This window comes from Triturus cristatus, chromosome 8, assembly GCF_964204655.1.
Source record: "Triturus cristatus chromosome 8, aTriCri1.1, whole genome shotgun sequence".
Taxonomy (NCBI): Eukaryota; Metazoa; Chordata; class Amphibia; order Caudata; family Salamandridae; genus Triturus; species Triturus cristatus.
In genome coordinates, this window is record NC_140591.1 from 1,550,768,706 (window position 1) to 1,550,796,482 (window position 27,777).

A 27,777-nucleotide genomic window follows, 5' to 3' on the forward strand; every position below is an offset into this window, starting at 1 on the left:
ACACACCACCACACTTACTTCTACGGAAACTTACACATACTTAGTCTTTTAAACAATCACTTATAGAAACACATACTTATTCATACAGGAACTCTTTCAATCTCTCACTCTCACATATACTCACATATATACACCAATAGTCACATATACTAGTTTAAAACATATGTAGTTACTCATAAAGACACTATTGAGACAGTCATTCACTCACTAACACACCCATACACACACTCATCCACCCATACAGTCCTGCACACATACTGTGTTCAACACATACAAGCAGTGAGTCACTCATTCATGCACCTATGCACTACGTAATACCCCCACCGAACCATGCAGACACTCAGACTGATACTCAAAAAACCAACTAATAACCTATATAGACACCCATGTAGCTACTCACCAACCCATGCAGCCACTTATACACAAAGTGAGAGACTGATACAGATATTTACATATTTAAACATTACTCACTAAGCCATGTATTCACTATGATACACTTAATCAGTCAGTTACACAATCAATTTTTCAAAAACAAATCATCCATTTAGACACTTATATACCCATTTATTCTTCCATCGACCTTGAGATATACATATATAAAACATATTTAATTTTCAGAATAACACACATTCACTGGATGATGTCATCAGTGATGTCATCAGTGATGTCATTTGAGATGTCATCAGTGATGTCATGAGTGATGTCACTGACCATGTCATGAGTGATGTAATATGTGACGTCATCAGCAGTGCATTGCGGGCGCGCGAGTTATAGTTAGCTGAACTAACTATAACGGGGGAATTTCAATGGTTTTGTACAAGTGAAAAGTCCAGCTAACTATAACACCCCTGAAACCTATGGTTTTTTCAGTGAATATATATATATATATACACAGAAAAAACAACGTTTATAGGGATGTTTTTAGTTGTGCTCAGATTTCATACACACAAAACCATAGAAATTCATCAGTTATAGTTATCTTAAGTAACTACACCTTGTGCCCTAAAGCAATGATAATAACTCACGCCTCACCCCCGCCATGTACAGTATTCTCATCAATAATTTCACTGCAAATGTTGCAGTGATATTATCAACGATGTCATAGAATATGTCATGAGTGATGTAATAAATGGGGTAATTAGCAGTGCATAGTGAAGGTGTGACTTATAGTTACCTTAGGGCATGAGTTTTTGGGCCAAATGTATGAAATTACAATTCCCAAATAGCGAATCTGTAGAAATCACTATTTGGAATGTATGCAACCTGCATTTTCCTAATAGCAATTCTTATGGCTTCACATCCACTATTAGAAAATAGCAAATTATAAAATCGCAAAAGTGTGATTGCCTAACAGGAACTCGCAAAATGTACACATATGGGCCATAGAGTCTCCTGGTAGCCTTAATTATAGACCAATAAAATACTCAGTGAACATACTCATGGCTAATTTATTTTAGAGTTAATTTGTTTCTCAAAGTGAACTTGAGCTTGTCACTCAATTCTTTTCTGTTCCTCTAACTGTAAAGCAATATTATTTACGAAAGGTAATCGAAATCTGTGACTTGTCCAGAAAATGATAGTTGTGGGAAAAAAGAAGGAAGAAACCAAGGGAAGACTCGTGCATACTTACATCAGCTTAGCTGAGAATGATATCTACAATGCTGTGATAATAATGAGGTGGTCAAATGTACTCCATGCATCACTACAAAATACCTGAACAGAGCAGGTAGGATGTAAACATTTAAAGTTATAAAGGAATTTTCAAGTGGATAACACTTGAAAGCTCTTGTGGTACATGGTCTTGATTACTTTGGAGTCATTATGACAGTTAAACCAATGTAAAAAAATTCAAACATATCAACCAGTACTGAGTGATGGACAAATAAAGGGATTTGAAGTTGAAAGTAAGAAAATAACATATGCAAATAGTGGGTGGCAGAATCACAATAGGCAAATGCCCGCTTAGAAACAAAGCAATTCAGTTCATTATCACTGCTGATCAATGTGCAGTTCTGTGAACCAAATTAACAATAATGGGATAAAATAGCTGTGAGAAGCATTTCCCCCACCCCCCCAAACCTTCCCCCTATCATATTCTATCCCCTGCGAGTTAACATGTGATTACAAGCAATGTTGTGTACATTCTAACGGACTGTTTGTAGAAGCAAAATTATGCAGCCATGGCTGGTGTTATCTTCTGATTGTTTCTTTGGTATCAGTCTCATACTTAGCGATGCACGGGTTCAGCATCTGTGACAAGAAGGGATCGTAAATGATGCAAACATGCAATTTCAGTTACTTAGTACTGCTATGATACATGGAAATATGTAAAATCAATAAAGAAATTTAAACAAAAAAATGGGATAAAATAGCAAGTTCAAGGTGATTGTTTGTGGGTACAAAATCCTACTAATCGGTGATTTTCCAAGCATTGTTTTCTAAATATATTTGTCCATGCACCTATGATTGTTAAATATTATCATTATTATGTTAATATTTATAAAATGTTGTTAATGAAACCCAATCCTCACAAGAAAATATACTAAGACTTTCTAACAACATCAAGTTTTGTTCCAATTAAAGTAATTCATAAAAAAACATGAATATAGCAAGTTACAAGGAGAGGTATTTTTATACTAGGAAGATGTGTTTGAAGGATATTGGTGTTTTAATAATCTAGATTTAATAGGATTTCAAAAGGGTCAAACAAGCTGCACATTTAATATAGAGATTTCAATTAAAAACAGATATGCAAAACCTCTAATCCCCTGGTGTCTACCTATAACAAACTCTATGGACCTCATTTATTACACATGTACAGGGCCAGGTTTCACATTTTTGGAAAAGGATTACATAGTGTGTCTATATTGAAAATTCTTAACTATGGCATTGTCATTTAGAGGGACAGAAATGAGGGTTTACAAGTAAAAAGAATCACTTGTCAAAATGTATAGGATTTTATAGGTACATCTACCAATCAGGAGGTCTGTGGCAGGTGGCTTCCCTGGGAAGCAGCTAGAACTTGAGGCCAACAAACCAACAATTTCAGTTATCAAGCACTAACCTCAGCTAGTAGACAGAGACACATTTTGGTACACCATGCACTGACCTGTCAAGATATGATATATAATTCATAATATGCAAAAAATGAAAACACAAAGGAAATCTGAAAGGCATTTGAAAAGATAAAAACAAAATAGATAAGTCACAGCAAATCAATCATGTCATGAAAAGATTAGTTTATAGTAGCACTGCAAGTATCCTAGATAAATTCACTTACTGGCTTTCTTTCCTTTTTTAACATGCACAGCTGATGATATTGAATAGCACAAAAAAAATTGAAAATCTTAAGCATGGACTCATTTAATAAATACCAAACAGTGCCTAGAAAGAATAAGAGCCTTGCCTCCAATTGCAGATCCCAAAGGTTTTCAGTCTCTACAGATTTTCAAATTGAAAGTTTTACTTTTCATGATAAAATAATTTTACCATGAGATAATCATCACACGTGCCTACACTGAATGCCTTCTTCCGTAATCCAGCTTGGCCCTTTGCAATGGTCACAAAACGCCAGAAAGATAAAATACCTACAACAGCCATTAGACCATAGCATGTATAAGTCAGAATGAGACAGCTTGAAGAGCAATCTGTTACTCTAGATAAGATAATTGGTTTATGGATTTATAACTACAGACAATATTTAAATCTTCCTTCTCTGCCATGATCGATAGGTAGGTTTCTCATACTTAATTAAACATTTCAAAGGCTAAGAAAAGAAGCTGAGATTGATTAATTGATATTCTACGAGAAGCTGCATATTTCCAGGTGTCAGACTCAAAAAAGTGAGGATTAGTGAAGACATATCACAGACAACCACTAACGGGCATTGCTGATTGCATGAAAACTAGTTGTAGATGTAGTGTAAACACAAAAGACCCTCACCATTTAATAAACAGGGTCCTCACAGAACTCTTCGCAGAGTCAATTCACTGGAAGTTAAAGAAGGACACTTTAGGGACCTTATTTGATGCATTTTGGGTTACTTTTTTTTAGTTTGCAACTGGTTACCACCAGGTCCGATTTGATGGTAAAATCATTTCCTAAATGGCCCTTTTGCAACTAGTCACAATTAGGAAATGCTATGAACATGTGCTTACCGAAACGCAAATAGGGAATCCCTATTTGTGATTTCCTATTTTGCGAATCGCAAAATGCGATTTCTACTGGGTAGAAATCACATTTTGCAACGTCGCATATGCCTTTCGTACCTATCGAAAGACAGTTTTGATGGGCTGAAATAGCAAATTGGACCGTTAAGAAATGCTAAATCAGTTCTTAAATATGGCCCGTAGTTACTTGTGATAACTATAACTGCTGAATTTCTATGGTTTTGTGTGTAAAATCTGAACTTAACTATAACAACCCTGTAACATTTAGTTTTTTCAGAGGTTTCTAAAATCTTATTTCCTAGCTATAAAGTCACTGTAACCTTTGTTTTTTTCAGTGAATGTTTTTAATGCTATTTTGTAACTATAACCTTCCTGTAACCTTTGCTTTTTTAGTGAATTTCACAGATTTTTTAACTATAAATTGGACTATGATTTGACCCAGTTTACAAATATACATTTTCAAAAGTTTATCAATACGGTTTATTCACACATTCATTCTTATTTTATATTTATAATATATAAATTCATTTGATGGCTCCATGGCTCCATCGCAAATCTTTAGAAAAAAGGGGTCTGTTGGTTAAATTGCACACACTCAATGCTAAAACAACAACATATTTAAAAAAAATATGCTATTATAATTTCTATAAGTGCCTCACTGCCTGTGTGTGCATGTGTGAGTGGCTGTGTGAGTAACTGTGAGGGTGTGTGAGTGGCTATATGGGAGTGTGAGTGGCTGTGTGGGTGTGTAAGTAACTGTGGGAGCGGCTGTGTGGGTGCATGAGTAGGTGTGTGAGTGGCTTTGTGGGCGTGAGAGTAATTATGTGGGTCTATGAGTGGGTGTGCGAGTGGCTGTGTTGTTGTGTGAGTGGGTGTGTGAGATGTTGTGTGGGTGTGTAGGTGGGTGTATGAGTGGCTGTGTGGATGTGTGAGTGGTTATGTGGGTCTGAGAGTGGGTGTGTGAGTGGCAGCTGTCTCGGTGTGTGAGTGGTTGTGTGGGTATGCAAGTGGTCATTTGAGTGGGTGTGTTAGCTGGTCTGTGAGTGGCTGTGTGGGTCTGTGAGTGGGTGTGTGAGTGGTTTTGTGGGTCTGTGAGTGGGTGTATGAGTGGGTGTGTGAGCGATTGCATGGGTATGTAAGTGGGTGTGTGAATATGAGTAGGTGTGTGAGTCTGTGAGTTGGAGTATGTGTTTGTTAAAATTGGGATCCGAAGCTGCAGATCCACCTGAATCCGCTCAAATCCATGAGGATCTGGGTGAATCCACGGATCCTCTCATGCTACAAAAACAATTTGGACAAATTCTTGTCCTGAAGGGTCCCTCACAGACCCCTCCATCAGTCCTGTGGGGTCGGGCTATCCTACCCTGACCCCTTCTAGAACCTTTACATTTTATTTTCATGCAGCGGACGCGCACAGCTGGCGCGTCGAAGCCGCGCCAAAGGCAAGCCCGTCTGCGCCCATCCGCGACCGACCGTGGTCAGCCACCTTGCCTGGTTTGTTATCTCCTCTACTCTTGAGTTCCACTAATTTTTCTTTAATTGGTGATTTGAATTTACATTTGGAGGACCGTTCCAATATTACATGCACTCATTTTATTGCAGATCTTGCAGCCATGAATATTAATCTTTGTAATTCTGGCCCCACACATAATGCTGAACATCTTTTAGATCCTATCTTTTCCAGTCTTTCCTCCATCAAATGCGAACCAGCAACACCTATTATCTGGTTGGATCATTTTTTATTAAAGTTTATAATTTCTGTCCCTGCAAGTTTTACATCTGTATTTCCTTTGTCCATGTTCTCTAAAAGGGACTGGAAAAAAATTGATATAACTGCCTTGAACAATCTGCTCAATGAAAATATCCCCATTGTCGATCCTCAGGTCAATGTATTCTCTAAAAACATTAACAATTGACTTTTCGACTCTGTTGATGAATGCCTTCCTTTGACTAAGAAAAAACACATTCACCATCGTCCCCCAGCTCCATGGTACAACGATACCCTTAAAATGAAAAATCCAAATGCAAAGCACTGGAAAGGAAATGGCAAAGAAATTATGCTCCTGACTTGAAAGTAGTCTATAAAAAATCCCAAAAAATCTATCACGACCTATGTAAATCTGCGTGAGCCGCGTATATTCTTAATACTATCACTACTGCCACTAACTGTCCCAAGACACTCTTCAGTTTAGTAAAAAATCTTGCTGGTTCTGAAACCATAGCTAAGCCACTGCCATTAAATAAGAACCAGTGTGAGGATCTTGCTCTGTTTTTTTCATGTAAAATAGAAAAAATCCATTCTGAAATAATTAATTCCTCTTTATTTTGTTCTTCTCAACAACAATCGGCCACCACGACCTGCATGGTGTCGTCTTTAAATTCTGCTAGCATTTCTACGGAACATCTTAATGATCTCCCTTTGTTAGCTTCTTGGCCCCTTTTGGATTTGGCCTCCCTTGGTCCTATTCTTGATACAATAAAATCTGGCTCTCCAAACAATCTCTTACCCATTTCCATTATAAAACAACTTGATCCCCCTCATCTGCAGGTTATCTTTAAAGCCCTTAATTTTTCACTGCAAGAGTCCAAAGTTCTGTCTGCCTGGAAGCATGCAATGGTTGTTCCGTTGCTGAAGAAGCCTACTGCGGACCCTAAAGTTCTTGCCAACTTTCGACCTATTTCCCTTCTGCCTATTTTTTCTAAGATTTTGTAAAGACATATTCATTTATACCTTTCCAAGTTTATTGAAACAAACAAAATACTTCATTCTTCACAATCCGGTTTTAGAGCAGGTTTCTCGACCGAGACCACTCTGTTAGGGGTCACGGAAAGATTACGACTTCACCTGGATGCAGGAGATACAGTTGCGTTCATATTACTGGATCTGAGCACTGCGTTTGACACTATCTCCCACCCTATACTAATAAATGCATTGAGATCCTTTGGCATTTGCGGCTCAGCCCGGGATTGGTTGGTCTCTTTTTTAGCCAACCGCACCTTTCAGGTCTTCTCTGCTTCTGATAGTTCAAATGTTTTTTCATCGCCTTATGGAGTTCCTCAGGGCTCCATTTTGATTCCTTTGCTTTTCGATCCTTATGTCAGGCCGCTGGCAGACATTGCTGACAACTCTGGGCTGACCCTCTTTACATACGCTGATGATTCTCAAATCATCTTCTCATTTTCCAACTCTGACCCATGCTCCTCCTCTGGCCTCCAGTTGGGCCTACGACAAATCGCAATTTGGATGAGCCAAAATTATTTGAAACTCAACGCCAATAAAACCGAGGTCCTTATCCTAGGTAAAAAGAAAGACCTCTGGGGCACCTCTCATTGGCCTGACGAGATGGGTGCTATTCCGCGGCCAGCTGATCATGGCCGCAATCTGGGTTTTTATATTGACGACTCTTTGTCGATGCACCATCAAGCAGTTAAGGTTGCTGCTACTTGCTTTACCATTTTAAAATGGTTGTGCAAAATCCTTTGGATGCTGCCCAATGCCACCCAGAAAACCGTGGTCTATGCCCTTATTACATCACGGCTGAACTACGGGAATGTTCTTTTTCTGGGTGCTAACAAGGCTGTGTCCCGCAGATTGCAGCTTGTACAAAATTCCGCTGCAAGACTTCTCTGTAGGGTTCCCAGATATTCTCCTATCTCTGGACATCTCCGAGATCTACATTGGCTCAGAATTGAAAAGCGGATCGAATTTAAAGCATTGAGTTACATGTTTAAAATCAAATGGGGTTTACCACCTGATTATTTGCACACCCTCGTCTGCCCCTATGTTCCTACCCGTCATCTCCGCTCTGCTTCACTTGAAAAAAAATTTGTTCCAAGGTTTAAACTTGCCAGAATGGGTGGTAGATCTTTTTTGGCTCTAGGCCCCACTCTTTGGAACTCCATTCCTCTTGCTATACGCAAGGAAACCTTGTATACCCAGTTTCGTCACTTACTAAAAACCTGGTTATTTAACCAATAATATTCTCAGAATCAATAACTCATTCTGTTTTCCTGTTTTCTTCCAGTACTGTCCAGGCGCCGGGAAACCCTTTTGGGGTAGCTCTTGCGCCTTACAAATTTAATAAATAAATAAATACATTTTCCCCCCAATGCACAAAATGGCAGCTGCAACTTCCCTCTCAGGTTGTGGCCAGCCAATCACTGCATTGTTGTTGGCGCATTGATCCGTGAATCAGACCATATCTGCGGAGGAGTAGTGGTGGATCCGCATCTCTAGATATACACAAATCTGTTTACTTCAATAACTCCAAAAATACTGAACAGATTTATACCAATTTACAAAAAGCTCTCTTTCTGGACCAAGAGCTAGCTTTCTGAATAATATGGTGTAATTCCATTCAGCAGATGAACTGTAGTCGTGTCTAAAATCCATATGGGAAATTGCCTCCCCTTTTTCTCAGCCTCCACTGGACCGATCACCCTGAAACTTTCCAGACAGCAGCTTAAGTGACTGGCAAACTACTTTAGAAAGTTTTGTGAAGATTCGTCCAACGTCATCAAAGTAATAAGCAAAACACAAACCGCTTTACCTATGAAACTAGTTCCCCACTAATACATATAAACGTGTCTCTCCTGGTTGCTGGGTTGAGAGAGGCCCATTATATTAAAGAAAGCGTATTCCTGCAATCCTCGTGTGCGTGCTCTTTTCTTTTGGGAGCAGCGGTTGTGTATATATAGACATAGATCTGTATATATGTATATTATCTACTGGCGGTCGCCAGTAGATAGTTATTGTTAGCATATATATATATATAGATATATAGATAGATATATATTATATTGTTTGGGTACAAACTGTTTGGATGTGGATGATTAATTTATTAATCAATTAGCTTACAAATAAAAAGGAAAAATTATACAAACGTGGTTTTCTTATGCATTTTAGTGTGTTATCCCTTCATCATAAACCAAAAATGGCACACTCGTCAGGGGACCTAATAATAGGGTACCACACAGAAGCCATGAAAGAAAGCATTTTTTGTGGTAGGCTAGTTACAAAAAAGTCTTTATTTTCTGTCTTCAAGGGTTTCTCTTGTGTAGATCTATTCTCTTCTAAATTGACAAATGTTTGTTGTGGGCATATACATTGCTTTTGCGACATCAATATTATGTTAGCATACAGAAGGAAAACTGCCTCCCCAGACTTCTGCCACCCTTCCGTGAAAGTTTCCTAGCCATTACTCCATTGACACGACCATCAACTCTAAAACTACTCCACTCTTTACAAAGGCACTCCAACAGTATCAGACAACACCACACTTGAATACAAATGTTTACCAGCTCGCTATCAATGCATTAAGGAATTTCAAACATACAATCATATAATCTTATTCCTAATAGCTCATAGTGGATACATACTATCACTCTAAATCGTCAAAAATAAGCCTATCCTCCATCTTCTGGATGTCCTCTTTAAGTACATTTTTCAACATATCAAGTAATTCAATACTCCCTTTTGGTAGAAAGCTCTTCTTCTCTGGATTTGATGACCAAAGTTGTGATATTCACATAAGAATATACGACAACAAAGACCATGTTTCAGTCTGCTGAAATCAGTCTCCATGTTGTCTCTCCTTCTAGATGATCTTCCAAATCCTCCTCAGTCTGATATGTTGAATGCTTCATCTTATATGATTCTTCGTTTTCTTTGGATCATGCCTGTGACATGCTCCTCCGTCAATATCTTCCAGCAATGCAGCTGACCCCAGTATGAACTCAATTAGCTGAAAATAGACCTCGGCACTCAAACCAGTTCAATTTTGATTCATACAAAAAAGTTTTTTATTCAAAAAGATATACACCAAAGAATATATTTACTGTTCAGTGTACTTGGCACATCAATCAAATACATTTAAGTCATATGTAAGAAGACAGACAGTGTTGTATAGCATTGATGGAATGCTTGATACATTAGTCCTTCCACTTTAGCGATGAACCGGCAGCCGACACGTGTTTCGTTTCCATGAAACTTTTTCAAAGCTTGGCAAGGTATTCGTTGAGTTCTCAGAAATATTCCATAAACGTTTTAGATCTTGCAGCAAGAATGTGTAATCCTTCAATAAGATTTCTGTTGTTGAAGAAAAAGGCTTTCAAGGAAGATATATGTCTCCATATTTAAAGTAATTCCCCATGTTTTCAGATAATTGATACAATGGAAATCTGTGAAGAGTAATTGAGGTATTCAGTCAGCGAAGCTCGGGCTATAGTATGCCCCTGTTATTTGCAAGTTGCATCAGTATGCAGAGTCTGTCTTCAAATATATGACTTAAATGTATTTGATTGATGTGCCAAGTACACTGAACAGTAAATATATTCTTTGGTGTATATCTTTTTGAATAAAAAACATTTTTGTATGAATCAAAATTGAACTGGTTTGAGTGCCGATGTCTAATTTCAGTTTTTGACATTTCCACTATGTCCTTTTGAACCATAGTGAATTATACCTTAGGTAGTGAGGTGTAAATTATTGACCTTGAGGGGCACCACTACTGTACAGTCAAACCTAATGCACATAGAGAGTGATGTGCTACCAACTAGACCACTACTACCATTTGTAAATAATGAACTCAATTAAGACTAACCCCTCTCTCATACATCATAGTACGGCCCCTCTTCATGTTCATCACCCACCTCAATAACCTTTCTGCCTCCCTCAACAGATCTTGATTCACAACCCCCCTCTCTCCTTTGGTTTCATTCCCTAATCCAGTCAGTACTCTATGATTGGACTCTGGAACCCATCTGAGAAATGATCTTAACTTCAACTGTGAAGCAAACACAAGGGAAATAGCACTTATTTACAATGCCCTGCTGAAATTACAGAATGTACATTCAGGTTATCTGAGGCCATGTCACCATGTTCCAGTTTCTTGCTTTTATTGACCCTCTGCTCCCTCATCAAGTACTGAGTAAAACTATTCTAGCCTGTCTTGTCCTTGTTAACTTTCAAAGATAACTAAAAGATCTCAAATTAATACTTGCATTTGGCCACACACTCTATGCACCATCCTTGTGAATAAGAAATAACACAAGGCATGAAAAGATCACATTTTAAATAATCCTATAAACCTCGTCTTGAGGTTTGTCTCTACTTCTACCATCACCAACCAAATGCTCATTAAACTGAATTTTAGATCACAGTAATTGCCATTGACAACTATCATACCAATTCTTCCATTTATGATAGCTAGCACATCAGAGTCACCCTTATGAACTAACACCAAAGATTCCAATTCTGCACCCATCACTCCTCTACTATTGGACCAAAATCAGAATACCATTAAACTCACTGAAACCTTGTTTGTCCATTTCTTCTTACTGAGAGCCTTGGCTACAAGACCCTACACCAGGAATGAATTGAGAAAATTGGCGGCCGCATATACCATTACATCCAAAAACTCTGATATGTGTTGTAGCAAATTGCCACTCCTTTTCTACTTTCTAAGTTTTTACCATGGACATAAGGTAGTCCAATTTTATGCTAATGAGACTACAAATTGTATATCATTCACAAGGCAAAATAGTTGGGAAAATTATTAACTTTATAACAACTCAGTTCCTATTATCCTGGAAGCACATATTTTTCAAAAACGTTAACTCCCCTTGGAATAAGATGACAGACTCATATACCTCCCATCTGAAATAGTTTCTCCAGTAGAATGATCTACAATATTACAACTAGCCACCACAAATGAAAACTTATACATTAAATCTAGTGATTTAAAAAAAAGACAACAACCCGATTCACAATCCCTTCCTGTGTACTGGTTGGATTACCTCTTCTTCCTACTTACATTCCAGTGTCTGCTGAATAAGAACTGCAAAGTCTTGACTATTGTAAGAGAAATAAATTATATTGGCCATAAACACCTGAACTAAAACCCACTCCATTTAGTTTAACATGTCTCCTAACTGTGACCCCAGAGATGTTTTCTATCAGGCCAATGAGAAACTCACTGGAGTATTGAGCATACTACAACTAGCCAAATCCAATTACAAACTCCCAAAAAGTTAGCAGCCTGGTCCAACAAGAACACCAATAACAGAAAGTTCTTACTTGCAACTTAAAGAGGCTAAAGGAAAGCCTCTCCACCCCTACCCTTGCACCCTTCCAGTCTGAGACAAAAACATACAAACTCCTATACTGGATTGAATCCTAATTTTTCTGGACTAAACTCCAGAGTGCTATCCAAAGACTTGCATACTTTTCAAGATCACCTAAAGATCCTACTTGCTATGAAATTGCATCATACTTTATTACCTCTGATTCAGAATATTTGAACTGGACTCATCAGCCTCTCCCCTTACACAGAATTCAAACTAATTATTATTGTTACCAGGAAAGCACCTACTGTTCTGTAACCACTATCTACCCCATCACTTTACCCTTTACATTTTTCTTTCGTTTTTTAATTCGTTGTGTGATCTTCATTGTGCTGGATTTTGACTTTTTAGCTATTGCTTTGTTACTGCTAGATGCTTTACAATCTTTCTAACACAAATCCTTCTCATCCATTTTCTCCCTCTAACCTATTACCGCATGCAGTTTTTTATCTCACAAGTAGGTTTATTCTGTTCCTTCCAGGTTTATAGCCTCCTTTCTCACTGCAGTAATCCAGTTTAGTTATAACCATGTACATACCTTACATCTAGATTTGAACTGATTCTTACATTTATGAGAATGAGACAAACTTCTATCTGCAGTTGTTGTCCTATGTTATTAATGGCAGTATTTATTCTTTGACATTACTCTATAGTTAATCATGACATGACAATAGAATAAATGTGTGTGATATGAAAAGGCTGGATGAGTTACCAGGGCATACTGGCAAGAGAAGACCATGAAAGGCTGATGCAACACCTTTTTATTTGTTGACACAACATTTCTGAGAGAGTGCTACCCAGCATAATAAATTCTGGGTGAAATGACTGCCAGAACTATTTCCATCACCAGCTTTGCACTGAGGGGGCCTTAGGCAGACTAAAACCAGATTACATGGATTGCACCAGTCTTGACGCATTAATATTTCCAGATTAAATTGATGGCAAAGATTGCAGCAGTGCAACTTTTTGTCAATATTTGCACCAACACTTAAATCAACTCGCAGTTCAAAAAGGGCATTTTGACACTATTTGGTTGCTAAAAATATTGCTTTTGTACCAGTGAGTCGGTGGTCATGTTTGTTCTGCTCACTAAACCCAACACCACTGCAGTCTTTGTAATGCAGTGATCTCCTCACATTTGTGTTAAGGATATGACAGAACAAAAGTTAAGGAAAAAGAAAAAGAATTGGGTTTATTTTAGGGGTGGGCAATCCATTTCGCTCTGCTGGCGGAGTTGGCAGTGTTTTGGCCAAATTCCGCCAACTGCAGTGCTCTCACGCACAGCTGAGTTGGCGAGCAAGAATTGGCGTCCCCAGCGTGATTTTCGAGCCCAGGAAGGGCACCCAGAGACATTATCCCAATGAGGGCTGTCGGGGGTGATAGCGATCGTTCGCAGTGAGAAAGCTGTTGTTCGAGTAGAAAATCTACTCAAGCAGCAGCAAAGAAACTGCACCCTCTGGCACGCTGCATGGTACCTTTCATGCTGATTTTACAGAGCGGCACAAGCTCCAGGTGCCAAAAATTAGCGCGAGTAGCGCGATGTGCTGATTTCCGCCCATTCACAGAATTCCGCAGAATCTCGCTGAGTTTTCATGTAACTCTGCAGAATTCCAAGGAGTTAAACTCTTCAAGTTCTGCCCACTACTATCTATTTTATGTTAGTTAAAGACCATGACATTTCAGACTGTTTTTATGTTGGAGGATGTTGAGTCATTCGGAACCTGTGGAGTGATAAGGGGACATGAACGTTTCTGAAATACTAAAAACTGTTAATAACTTAACAAACAAAATAAGAGCGGTCAGTTTCGAATAAAGCAATTGTGAAAACAGCAAATAATAGAGAAAAGCTATTTGCAAAGTATACACTTAAATTGCAGTCCTGTCTATCGTTCCCTTTCACTTCTGCTCAACAGCATACAATTACACTCTGCGACCTACTACCAGGCCTGCAGGGCTTAATTTGAGCCAGTGGGTTTTGGTCCTCGGCAACGGCGCTTAATTTTGAACACCAGCACTAATGACAGCCCACCACATGGTGGCACTGTCTTTCAAATTTTGAGATGTGCACAACAACAGTGTTTAATAATGCATTCTATATTAAAACTAAATAATACCTGCAACCCAAGCCATTCTTATAGCTTTGGGGGCCTGGAATAGTATGAATTGTCACAGTGTGTGAGGGTTACTGTCATTGGCAGTGCTTGCAGGGATCGATAGGTGGTTCAGGCTGCAGTGGCCTCCTGAGAAGGGTCCTAGCACTTAGACTTTTACAAATTAAGCACTGCAGGGCTGAGACCTGATAATAAGAGGACAATGTATTTTGTTTAATGGCAAACATTCTTATTTTTGATTAGAACGTACGCTTGTGATTGCATTTATAAATGCTCTACACAGATTCCAGAACATTCTACTGCAGTATAAAGCTAGAAAATGGACTGGATAGGGGGAGAGTGTTGGATGAACAAGCTCATAACTGAAGACTGAAGGGGGGGGGGGGCTGGTGGTGCCATCCATCCAGTGGGCAGAGTTCTTAAGCGCAGCTTACATGTTGTCATTGGAGGTGCTGGCTCTTAGGTCATGCAAGGATTGTGGCAGCAGTGTCAATGATTAGAATCAAGAAAAGGTCCTGTGAGTTTTGTGGTGGCGACGATGGGGAGGGTTTATCTCACCCTACAATGGAGTTAAGTCCATAAAAAAATATATATTGAGGAATCTTACCTGATCTCTGTTGGGATTTAGCCTGTCCTCCATAGTCTTCCTAGCTATATTAGAGTAGTAGCCATACGACAAGTCATAATCCACCGGGAACCCATCTGTACCCAGGTGGTGCTTGTGACCCAACCGCATCAAGGACAGACGTTCACCCGCCTGAGCCGAAATCAAGCTGAAGCGAAGGGCCTGTAAGTGATCCGAAGGAGTGAAATGAGGGACATGACTAATGCACTGCAACACACATTGGGCACATTAAACATTCAAGATGTATCAGCAAACTGCTTCATCAAAGCAAAATGTAGTGAACACACACTGGGAATGAGATTCCTAGAACACTAAGCAACTTCACCCTTGTGAGTACTTTTTACAGCAGTCAGGCAAACACAATATTTAGGGAGACAGGATAACTTTGAATTTGGCCAAGATAGTAATGTCCATCACAGCAAATTACTATTGATCACTCTGGTGTTGCAGATTTCAATAATTTTTTGCATTCTCTCAGGTAATGTTTCAGTATCGAGAGGGCAAATTGTACTAGAGCCAAGTCATAAAGTATTTAGTGTTTTTTGTACACGACTGCTTTGAGGCCGAATTGAGTTTTGCACTGCGACTGATGTTCTCCTAGATTCTTCCTATCCACATTAAACTTGCTTTTTCTTTGCAGATTTTCAAGTTACTCCTTCAACTCCATAACTAGGCTGTTAATTGTCCTGATGACTTCTCCTTTATAACTATTATGTGATCTTACCTGTTTCTCCCCCTTCACTCTTCTGATGTCTCTTTGTATGATCTTTCTCAACATCATATGAAGGTTACGTCTCCTCTCCTCCTCTACATCACTCTTCTTCTCCACTCCACCTTCTGTACTTCTCGTCTAGGTCTCATCTGATCTTCCTCACTAGTGTTTACATGCATGTCCACCCAGCAACAAGCACACTTGCTGGTGTCTAGGTCATATGAAACTTGTGCTGCTATTTCCATTTTACATGCTCACCTTATTTATAGAGTCTCTACTACTGAGGGTCTCATTACGAGCGCCCAAGATGCAGAGGTTGTGTTTAAGACTAGGGATATGGGGCATTTAAGTCTTAGGTCTCAACGTTATAGAGTAAAAAACATAGATGATCCCATTGATCAGCATGCTTCTTCTGTCCTGCATCCTGTCTGTAGTCCTCCAAATTCTATCCTTACTCGACAGAAGGGCACACTGACGAGAACAGGGGATGGATCTCCAGCCCGACCATCTTCCCTTTCGGATGAGCATGTGGCAGTCATGCTTCTGTAGAACCTGTGCAGGTGGGGACTAAGTCTTTACTCTATCTGTTGGTTACATGTGTATTAAAAAAAGACTTCAAGCTGAGGCAAATGTTACAGACCCACTATGCTTTAAAAAGCACCATTGTCCACATGCTGTCCTAAAAAATGCCACCACAAGTAATTTTGATCCAGGTTAACCCAATGTTCAAAGTCTTATACCCCCTGAGTGGGAGTATACGGGTTTTACAAGTTATGCAAACACTACCTTTGTGGTGTCCACTTTGACGCCGAGGCCGGTCTGATAAAGAACAGATGCAAGGAAGAAGGAGGGGTGAAAGCCCAAGCAGGCGGCTTGCAGCAGAAGAGGCAGCCATCCCTTCAAGTGGGCCACTCCCAGTTGAGTCATCGCCTGCTTCTCGAAGGACTGGTAAAGAGCTCGGCCGAGAGACTCAAGATTAATCTTCCAGTTACCTGCAGACACGAAATTGGAGAAAAAATCCAAGGAATATCTTCAAGACTAGCACTTAGCCAAGAGGTGAGCCATCATGAGCTTCAACCACCTCTTAATGTAGCTTGCATATATTTCAAAGTAACTGTTAGGAATTGAATTTCTTTAAGAAACCATCTACAAAATGGCATAACAAGCCAAACCATCATTGAAGCATACTCAAAGCCGATGGGCCGTCAATCAGTCACCTATGTCTTTGCAAAGATGTACATACACACACACACACACAACATAACATACCCATTATTTTGATGACCGGCCATTGACCGTAATGGAGGGTGTATTTGCTATCATAACTCCATGCGCACTTAGATAGTTGGGTAGTTATAAAGCGGACCGAGGCAAATATAACTGCACTTTTAGTTTTTTGATACACTCACTCAAAAGTACCTGAACACACTATCGGGACCCGTCCTCCTAACGTACTGGTCCTTACAAAGATAGTGTTTGTCTGGCGGTGATTAATTTGTAAACAAGCATTTGCAATGCAACAGGTCTCGCATTTACGTGAGTTTGAGCTATTGGCATTGTAAATGACAATGCCTTTTATTTATTTTGAAACATAACTAAAACGCATTGTCATTTACAATGCCAATAGCTTAAACTCATGTAAATGCGAGATCTATTGCATTGCAAATGCTTGTTTATTTAGGCTCTGCTCTCAGGAAAGCAGCAGACAGTGACATACCCTTCATTATCTCGTTCTCAATGTTATTATTGTCCTTTAAACAAAATATTGTACTCAGTCATTTAGTATGTTACTTTCCTCACCTTGCACAGAAAGATGTGACAGCGGTGACTCACATTTGCAGCCAAAAATATGTACGTAAGTAAACAAACCTGAGGGAGGAAAATTCAAATACACAAAGAGGCAAGGACTCAACCCTTCAGGCAAACATTTGAATAAGCGATGGGGCTGCCCCCCGCACGGGCTAGTACTCCTACCCACCAACAGGTGAGATCACTGGGAGTAGACACCAGGGTAGGACTCGAACCTGGGTCCCCGGTCACAATGGCGGCAGCTCTGACCCTAATGCCCACCAGTGTGTCATCTAGCCAGCCAAAAATACCATAAGGTCCTGGGTCCTCCATTTTTGCGAAGCGAAATACACCCAATTGCCCCCAGGGTGCACACCCAGGACAAATGACCCGAGCCAGCCCCTATGCCCCCTTACCTGCGGTTCCATGAACAAAGCCCACCTAGCCGTCGAGACCCCACCATAAACCAACCACATTGCGCCCTTTATTATATCAAGTATCAGATTGAAATACTCGAAACAACACTCGCCAACGGCCCGCATGCAACGTGCTGCACAATTCATGATGCGTAGTGAACACAGCGGTCAAATTTAACTTTATGCCGCACACAAATGAATGAACACAGCACCCTTGTTCCCCCCATGACGCCCGGCCGGTGTGCTCAAAAGGCTCACGCAAGACTACCCCATAAATAAATCAACCACATTGCACCTTTTATTAAAGTCTGGCACACATTGAAAACCTGCCAGCAATGCGCATGCACTCCCTGCACAACTCAAGACGTACAGTCTACACGGAGGCCAAATTTAACATTAATCAGTACACAAAAGAATGGTGTGAGCACCCTTGTTTCCCCCATCATGCCCATCTGTCGTACTCACAAAAACCTGGAGGACTCAACAGTGCCGCCCAGAGTCAACGGGACAGAACATCCCAGCAGTTCGGGAGGGAAGGGGGTGTAGGGGGATGCACAATTTACCAAAATCACGGGGGTCCGATTGGCCTCTTCTACCACGAGCGCTACACGGCAAAAAGGATCACCTCGCCACTCCTGCTGGGGCTTGAACCCTTGCCTTAGCGGAGCCCATTACACCGACTGCACAAGCCCTTGCTCTGTCCCAACTCCTGGTACGGAGCACAATGATGGCATTTGCAGTGTACAGTGAAGAGAATGAGGTGTCACCAAATGCTGACGGGGAGAGAAGGCACGGACAACATGAGTGAGGGTGGGGAGGGGAAAAGAAGGCATGGGAGGGAGGGTGGAGGGGGAAGAAGCACAAACGGAATCCAGACTGTTTCAAAAGTGAAAGCAGGCGGGGCCGCTAAACGTAAGCGAAGCACGTCCACCTAATGGAGAAACACAATAAAGAAAATAGTACATGCCCCGTGAAACAAGCAAGTAAAGGGGCCAGTAGCCATGGGAGGATACAAATGACGACATTGTCATCATAAGGAGGGACTAACAAGCCTCATAATGAATCAGAAGACAGCATTTACAAAGGTCAAACACACAAGCCAATTAAAAATATGGGCGGGTGAGTGGGTGGAGCTCCTCTCCATACTGAACTAGCCTAGGTCTTTGCAGAGCAGCGCTTGCACTCTGGCTCACACTCGACCTAAAAAATAAGCGCCAGGGCCCTCGTCAGAGGACACTGCAGCTTGAACCGGCCATTGCACTGCCAGCACTGCCAATGGCAGTACCAAATTAAGCACTGCTGTTTGGCTCTGTCAGGGTTTACACATACTATGAGGACTGATCTGGTGCTCACAGCATGGGCTATACATGCCCACCCATATGTAAATACACACATACACACACAATAGAGTGAACATATACATACCCCCTTTAGGTTTGCATTGCTTTGGCAATCACAGCATATCTGATTAATCTAGAATCCTAGATAGTTCTTTTCGCTTTCTGGGGATGGTGACCTTGATTGCTCCTTCAAATAGGAGCTTCTCTATTGTGTACAAACGTTCATGGGATTTAGGGTGGAGCAAAGTTGGCCTGAATGGAGAAGGCTTTGGCAGATTCATAGCAAAGTCATTCTTCATGTCAGAAAGGACCCATGGATCACTGGCTATCTTGATCCACTGGTGGAAATGGCAGAGAAACCCTCCACTCACTAGAGTAGAGTGCGCCGCCTTACGTGGTACAAAGTTTGGTGCCTGGTTCACGGGAATATCGCTGGGAGCTCTTGACTGTGGTTGAGGCTGTTCCATCTCAAGAGCCCATCCCCAGCTGCATGTTTCCTGAGTAAAAGGAGGCTTCAGACAAGGGTTTGGAACAAAAGGACCCATTGGCCTTGAAAGAATGAGAGGCCATTGCTGGCTTGAAGAGTAGACAGGATTGTCTCGGCAGTATTGCTTGGATGGTATTGAGTCCTCATTCTGAGCACCCCAATAATGCGTTTAGTACCACAGCACCTGCTAAATACTGATGCAGCAGGTTGCAGTATTTACCGAATGTGGTTTTATATCCATTCCGAATTCTGCCCTTCAGAATGGGGGACAGCGCTATCATTCCACGTTTCCTCCTTTTCAAGCTGCGGATATGCAGTATTTTCCCCACCCCCAACTTCCACCAGCATTTACCTGGATAATTTATTTCGAGAGCAAAAAATGCAGAATTACAGAAATATTTACAATCCTGTTCTGGTGCAACTCTTTGACTTAGAGGTTGATTACGTTTTTCCGAGCCTCTGATTTAAGGCCTGAGGGCACAGGCTATGATTGGATGCTCATTAACAGATGGGTTCTTTCCTGATGAAGTCCCAGAGGATCAGCAGTTTTGCTTCTTCAGTTTCCTTGCCCAGATGGGCATGACGTTATGCTCATCCTGGGCATAGTTCTTATAAGTGTATTATATGATATCCCAATGCACTTGCAATTAGGAGGATGGGCTATCAATCACGTTTGCAGCGGAGTACCCACCCTCCAAACCAGCTGAAACACATTGTCTGCAGTGCTTTCACCTCCCCTTGAGTGCTATTTCCACTAGCTATAACCTCAAAGGGTAGCCTGCACACATGAGGTTGGGGGTCCTCTAGAAAATGCCTGCCACCCCACTAGAAGAAAGGGCAGTGCTTAAAGTGAGCCGGTTGTTTCCAGTGCTCAGCACTGGCAATGTATTGTCAACACATGCTCTTATGACAGCCTGGCACATGGTGGCGTTGTTTGTCTTATTTTTTTGTGGAGCATAATTGCTGTTGTTTAATAATTAAATATACATTAAAATCACTCACACCTGCCACCTAAAACTACACGAATAGCTTGGGCGGCATGTGTCAGCCATTTTACTGTATCTTGAAAGTCTGAATTGTCCCACTTGTATGAGTGTGATGTTTAGTAGTGATAGTACTGTCATTGGCAGCGCTGCTGGGAGCAATGGGTTCCACTTCTTTTTTTCCAAATGAAGCACTGAGAAAAGGTGCTCAGTGCTGCATATAGAGGCCAACGTTCGGTACTGCAAAGGATTCCAGAGGTGGAGGAAAAAATCAGGATGGAAACAATGTCCAAAAATATCAAGGTGTATCAGGGTCATCATGCGAGTTATTCACTGAGCGCAAGCAAAGCAGATTTGAATCCATGGAATTCAGTAGGTAAAAAGGAGATGCATATAAGCATAGTGGAGGTAGCATTCTTTCTACACAGTGTTCACTTTTGCACAGCACTGGTGTGCAAAACTCTGAAGCTACAGAAGCAGTTTTTAGTCCTGCTAATATATTCCAGGGTGTCTATGAGTTGAGTGTGGGAAAGAAACAGGACATTTGGGGAATATACAGGGCCTGACAGGCCTTTGATTCCACCGGGCATTTCCCAATGGGCTGGAGCACTTGGAGACCAGTTTTGAAAGCCCACGGCTGCTCCTCTGTCATTTCTCCCAGCTCCCTAAAATGAATCGCAGCAGCATAGGGAGCTTAAAGAGAGAGAGAAAGAGAGGGAGGGAGGGAGGGGAAGGCAGAGAGAAACCAATAAGAGATGGAGAATAGAGCAGGCAAGATAGAGAATGAATGTTTGGAAAGAGAGAGACGGCGCAAGGATACAAAGGCAGCGGGGCTGGATTGAGAATTTTTGCCAGGGCTGCATTTGGTTCCCCAGTCCAGCCTGGGAATATTAAAAAGACATATATGAAAATCACACAATCCAGATACGATGTTCATGACATTACCAATAGCCACAGGCCCATTTATTTGCTTAGTGTTATTTTTTTCCGACTTCTTCTTTGTGGTCCTGGTCAGGTTTCTAAAACTTACTCTTCATTTATAAACTGTGCTGTAGAAAAAGGGCATTTAAGAATGGCCCCTGATTTCCCCTCCGGTTGAGGTAAGCCTGCTAAAAACACCTTTTCACACATGAAGGTATAAGAATGGTGCTTAAAATTCTTGCATTGCGTGATGTCAGTTGGAGGAAAATTTCCAGTCATTGACAGATTGTGGCAATTCAATTGCTCTCGAAATATTTGAAAAACCCCAGTACGACGGGAAAGATAAATGTCTCAGACACTCATATTTGTACTCGAGATCAAAATGAGGTCTCAAACCATTGTTGTCGGCTGCTCACTAAGCCAGTTATCAAAATATATTACAAAATTGAAATGTTGAGCACTCCAGTGAAGACAATGTGCTCCGGGCTTCTAATGGCCGGTAGAAGCCTGGAGCATCAACATTCCAATGTTTGTTCACAGCTATTGCCTCACTGAGCCCGAGTGAAGCCTTTGTTTTACAAATTAGAACATTCTGCCCTCTTAGGGGCGGAATGTTCTAATAACCTTGGAGCCCTTCGTTGTGGGCTCTACCGGCCATTAAAGGCCCGCTCCCTTGTTAAAGGCCCTCGCCTTCGGTTTGGGCCTTTAACACTGGAGCGGGCCTTTAATGGCCGGTAGAGCCCACTACGTCTGACTCTAAGGCTATATTAATCCTTTAGAGTTCAACTAACACATTTCTCTAAAGCCGCCAAATAGATTGTCACCAAATCATAAGAAGGTCCAACGTTCGATATTTATCGCATGTTTAGTGCAATTCTGCTCCGTAGTTCTTTGCTAGAGCAGACCGTAAATAGCACTGGGAAAAGCTCATTTCAAATTACACCCAAATACCGTTGTCTATTTTAAATGATGAAACTATGTATGTGTGGGAGCTGATCTCCTTTCACTTTATATGCATCGCCATTTGGGCTTATGCTAACTCGAGTTGTGCTCACCCTGTCCTCCATCTTCTACTGATGTCACCAAGATCACGTGTTACTGTTGCAGTTGTTTTCATTTCAAATATAGAATTGCAAGACTCTCACTAATAAACTGAAAACTGTTCCCAGAGACCTTCTTGCTGTGTACCAAGGACACTTCAGCTGTCCCGGGCTATGGGTTCTATTGAACTGACGAACTAACAGTGAGAACGTCGGCATATTCAATGTACTGCTACCGTGAGAGAATCTCCAAATGTATGCTATGGTAAAATGTTTCTTCTTGCTTATTTATTCTCTATTGGTCCATATACTGAGAAACGTGTACCCATGTAGAATGTATGACTGTCTTTGTCTAAAGTCCTATAAAAGGTTGTCGATTTTAATGGGTGATGAGACTCCCCTTTTCCCACTCTTAGAAGGCGGATCTATGCTGTATTTCACCGAAGACTGTACTCATTTCTTTATACTTACGACTATATGCTTTGCCGCAAATTTTCCCAATGACATATCTTTTGTAAATGCATTAAATTCTTTATATAAAGCTTTGAACATCGGCGGAGACGCCGGTGGAGGCCTCCATTATTGCCGGACATGGCCGGGGAGCGAGTGCAGTGAGGTTGGTGCCCTTGCCCCACGCTGCTGGGAGGGTGGTGCGGCAACGGACTATGACCTTGATCTCCGTGGGGATCCCGCGCGGCCCGCGCAACCGGATCGGTGCTACACCGGAACCGCGACGCTGCAAAAGCGGTGACCGGCGACACAAATCCGTGTCTGTTCTCTGGGCCCGGGCTGATCGGGCTGCGGTCGACACATGAGGACGCTATTTGGCCTCAGATATCCGGTGCTGATGACTCCTGCACAGCGGTACTATAGAGACCCCCCGACACTGCAGGACATTCTTGATGCCATCACTACTGTCCGCATGTCCTTGGAGTCACGGATTGACACGGTCTCCACTTAGGTGTCTCTCATCAGAGGAGATATGCGCAACATGAACTCCCACTTATAAGATGTCGAAATCAAGGCGACCGCCCTGGTGGAAGATACGTCCGAGCTGCAGAGGAAGGTGGAGGACCTCCAAACGCACGCCGCAAAATTGGTGGCTCAGCTGGATGACTACGAAGGGCACTCCAGACGCAACAACGTCCGTATAATCGGTGTGCCGGAGCGCGCGGAGGGGCCGTCTGCAGACCTCTTCGTGAAAGATCTGATCACTACCTACCTCAAACCACGCGGACTCTCCAACTTCTTATCGGTGGGGCGGGCACACCGGGTACCCGTGGTCAACCGAGGCCTGGGGCCCCCCCGCGGCCGCTTCTCACACGAATCTTTAACTTCCGAGACAGAGATGTTATCCTGCAATGTGCCCGTTCCGCTCCGCCAGTGGAATTCCAGAATAGTCACATCACCTTTTTCCAGACTTCATCCGCAAGGTGCAACGGCAACGACAAAGCTTCCTGGAGGTCAAGAAGGCGCTCAGAGACAAGGACTTGAAGTACGCAATGATGTTCCCGGCCAAGTTGAGGGTGGAGTCGGGAGGGAAATCCTGGTTCTTGTCCACTCCGGAGGAGGCCTGAGACTGGCTGGAGGAATGGCGAACGGCGGGCCGCCGCAATCACCATGCCCGGGGGGGAAGGATGGCCGATGATACCCGGGCTTCTGGTGGTAGCTCGCCGCAAACAGGCCGGATGGAGGCTTCGGGTGGTGCCGATTAACTGGTCTGTATGCCTTTCCTTTGGGGGGGCGTCTTGACTATAGGCGGACAGGGATCATTGGGGTCTCATTCAACCGCCTATGTTGCGTCTGCTATGCATCAACTGTAGGTGGACTGTCCAACCGGTCTTTTTGGACCTAATTCCTGCCTGTTCCCCCACTGACTGTTTGTGGGGTGGTGGGGTGTGTGCTTTGCCCTCGACATTGCTCTTAATTGAACTATGTTTGGCCGTTCTGGCTCAGTATTGGGGATAGAAATAGATTCCTTTGGGATGTGTGCTTGGTTCGGCCCTACGGCCCCGTAAGTTCTTGGAAGGGTGGACGATAGGCACTCTGCTAGTTTGGGAGTGGGAGGTTGTGTTACCGCAAAGCAGGGAGGCAGGGTGGGGGGTTGGGGGAATGCAGGTTGGGAATGTGGGGAGGGTTCGTTTTGGGGTGTTCTTTTTAGCATTGCTTTTGTCTAGTCATGTCTTTCTTGAATGGTCTCGAATGCAAATGGCGACGGATGGAGTGGTTGGCTCACCCCCGTTGGCCGTAGGTTTTTCTCTACTGCTCTTGCCTCACATAGTTTATTTGGTTCTGTTGTGGTTTTGTTCTGTACCGGTACATGATATTGTCTATCTCTCTACCCCCGACTTTACTCACTCGTCACTGGCCTTGGGGATATCCGCCTAGGCTGTTCACACCCATGCTTGACTATCCGTCACCACCTGACGCACTCTAGATTGGAGTGATGCCACCTGGTCAGACACTTACTTTGTCAACTTGGAATGTTAATGGATTAAGTGACAAAATCAAGGGGGGCATTGTGTTACAATACGTGAAGCGCAGTGAGCTTGACTTAGTGTTATTGCAGGAGACACACCTGATAGGGAGCTCCTGTGGCGCTCCGAACAGGAAAGGGTACACAATGGTGGTCCACTCTGGCTTTACCTCGGGCTCCAGGGTGGTGGGGGTGTTGCTTCGGAACGGTTGTCCCTACATTATTCATGACACCTGGACTGACCCCCAGGGTAGATACGCTGCGGTTTCAGGCACTTGGGAAGGGCGTGTTGTCAACGTCGTCTCTGTCTACGCCCCCCCCCAGGCAGCAGCTTCTGACGCTACATGACTTAGGGACCCTGTTGCTTGACCTGCCACTCGGGGTGTTGGTGCTGGGTGGGGACTTCAATCTCACGATGGATGGCTTTCTGGACCGCCTTCCTCCCCGAGGGGACTCATCTAGAGGATCACAACTGTCCAAGTTCGCTAATGCTTTGGGGGTGGTGGATGTCTGGCGGTGGTTTAACCCATCATACACCCGTTTTACATTCCAATCCGGGGTGCATGGTAGTCAGTTGAGGATAGATTATCTATTTACTCATGCCCAGATGGTCAGCTTTTCACTAGGTCCGATTGCCTGGCCAGTGGGATCTCTGACCACTCCCCCGTTCTGGCTACTCTGGGCTCTCACAGTGGGGGACGCCCCTGCTCTATCTCCATACACCCGTGGGCATTGAAAATTCCACACATTAGGGATGCACTCCGCAAGGACACCGAGTATTATTTTGCAGAAAACGTTGTCTATGACGCTGTCTGGGGCCTTTGGGGCGGTCATTAAGGGCAGGGCTCTGTCACTCATGGCAGGACACAGGGCTGAGCGTATCAAGAGACTATTAGAATTAGAGGCCGAGGTTTTGAGTCTGGAGGAGTCGGTTGCCCGATATTCTGACCTTGATACACGTCACAGTCTTGCAATGAAGAGACAAGACTACCGAAAGCTTCTCTTTGATGAGGGGGCGGCGCGTTCACTAGCCTCCCGACATAGGATTTATGAGCAGGCGGAACAGACAGATAAGCTCTTGGCGTGGCTTGAACGGTGGGAACAGGCTGCCAGATGGGTCCGCGTGATAGCAAACTCAGAGGGTACCCTAATTACTGACCCCCAAAGCATAGCTGACATATTTGCCAGTTATTCTGAAGAGGTGTACACTAGCTCTCCCAACTCTCAGGCTTCCTTTGTGGCAGACCTCTTGGCTATGCTCGATATTCCTACCATTTCTCCACAGGACAGAGAGACCCTGGAGGCAGACATTACTGTGTTGGAGGTTCAGAAAGCCATACAGGATGTTCGTTCCGGGAAGGCTATGAGCCCTAACGGGCTTACCATTGAGCTATTTAAGCCCATGTCTACAGTATTGGCTCCCCACTTGCTTAACCTCTACACTGAAAGTTTTGAATCTGGTGCTCTGCCCTCACAGATCCGCACTGCCGCTATTGTGGTTATACACAAACCTAATAAACCTGTTGAGGAGTGCAAATCGTATCGCCCTATATCCCTTTTGATGTTGGAGGCTAAGATTCTGGCCAAACTCCTTGCGAATCACCTCCTCCACTATATCGCTGATCTGGTCCATCCGGATCAATCCGGATTTATGCCAGGGAGGAATACATCCCGGAACTTACATAGGGTGCATGGGGTCCTTGGCAGAATTCACACTATCGAGGAGGACGCGGTTCTCTTGTCGTTGGACGCCTCCATGGCTTTTGACACCATTGAGTGGGAGTTTCTTTTCACTGTTTTGGCCCGTCTGGGGTTCGAACCCAAATTTATTCGCTGGAATCGGCTATTGTATTCTCATCCTACAGCCAATGTGGTCGTTAATAAGCATCGCTCCGCCACTTTTTTGCTTCATCGGGGCACGAGGCAGGGCTGCCCCTTGTTGCCGCTGCTTTTCGCCCTTGTCTTGGAGCCACTCGCGACGTGGGTCTCGGGTGATCTGGAGATACATGGGCTTAAGTGGACGGCAAGTCACGAGGACTGAATCTCGTTGTATGCCGACGATATCCTCCTCTACTTGGCCTCCTTGGCGCGGTCGCTGCGAAGGGTGCTCCATATTTTTCACATTTTCGGCACCCACTCAGGATATCAGATAAATTGGTCTAAGTCCCAGATGTACACGTTATGGGGCTCCCCCCCGGCGAGTCCTCTGGGCTTTAATATCCCGGTGGCTACTCTGGGTTTTCGATATTTGGGCATTTTCTTTACTCCTGACACTGATCTCTTTTTTGAACACAACTTACCCGGACCTCTCCAGCGTTTCAAATCAGATGTTGTGCATTGGCGCTCTCTCCCTCTCACTCTTCTCGGACGTGCGTCCCTCTTCAAAATGTTAGCACTCCCGCGCTTTCGCTATGCACTGCAGAACACCCCTATATGGATCCCAGATTCTTATTTTTCCCAAATCGACGGATTATTGCGGGGACTACTATGGGAGGGCCGTACGCCATGCAGCGCTATGAACAAACTTACCATGGGTTGGTATGATGGGGGCATCGCGTTACCGGATCTCAGACTGTATTGCCAGG

The 27,777-nt window shown here is 42.9% G+C and overlaps 1 protein-coding gene across 1 annotated transcript in view; it reads right to left on the reverse strand.

Moving 5' to 3' along the window:
* The window catches only part of LOC146806121 (protein sel-1 homolog 3-like), a 412,689-nt gene that overhangs the window by 186,887 nt on the left and 198,025 nt on the right, over positions 1-27,777 (reverse strand). The window contains exons 11-12 of the mRNA XM_085620586.1: positions 16,528-16,733; positions 15,012-15,191 (exon numbers count right to left, since the gene is read on the reverse strand). Coding sequence (XP_085476712.1) covers positions 15,012-15,191; positions 16,528-16,733 — 386 coding nt within the window. The remainder of the gene's footprint in view (positions 1-15,011; positions 15,192-16,527; positions 16,734-27,777) is intronic.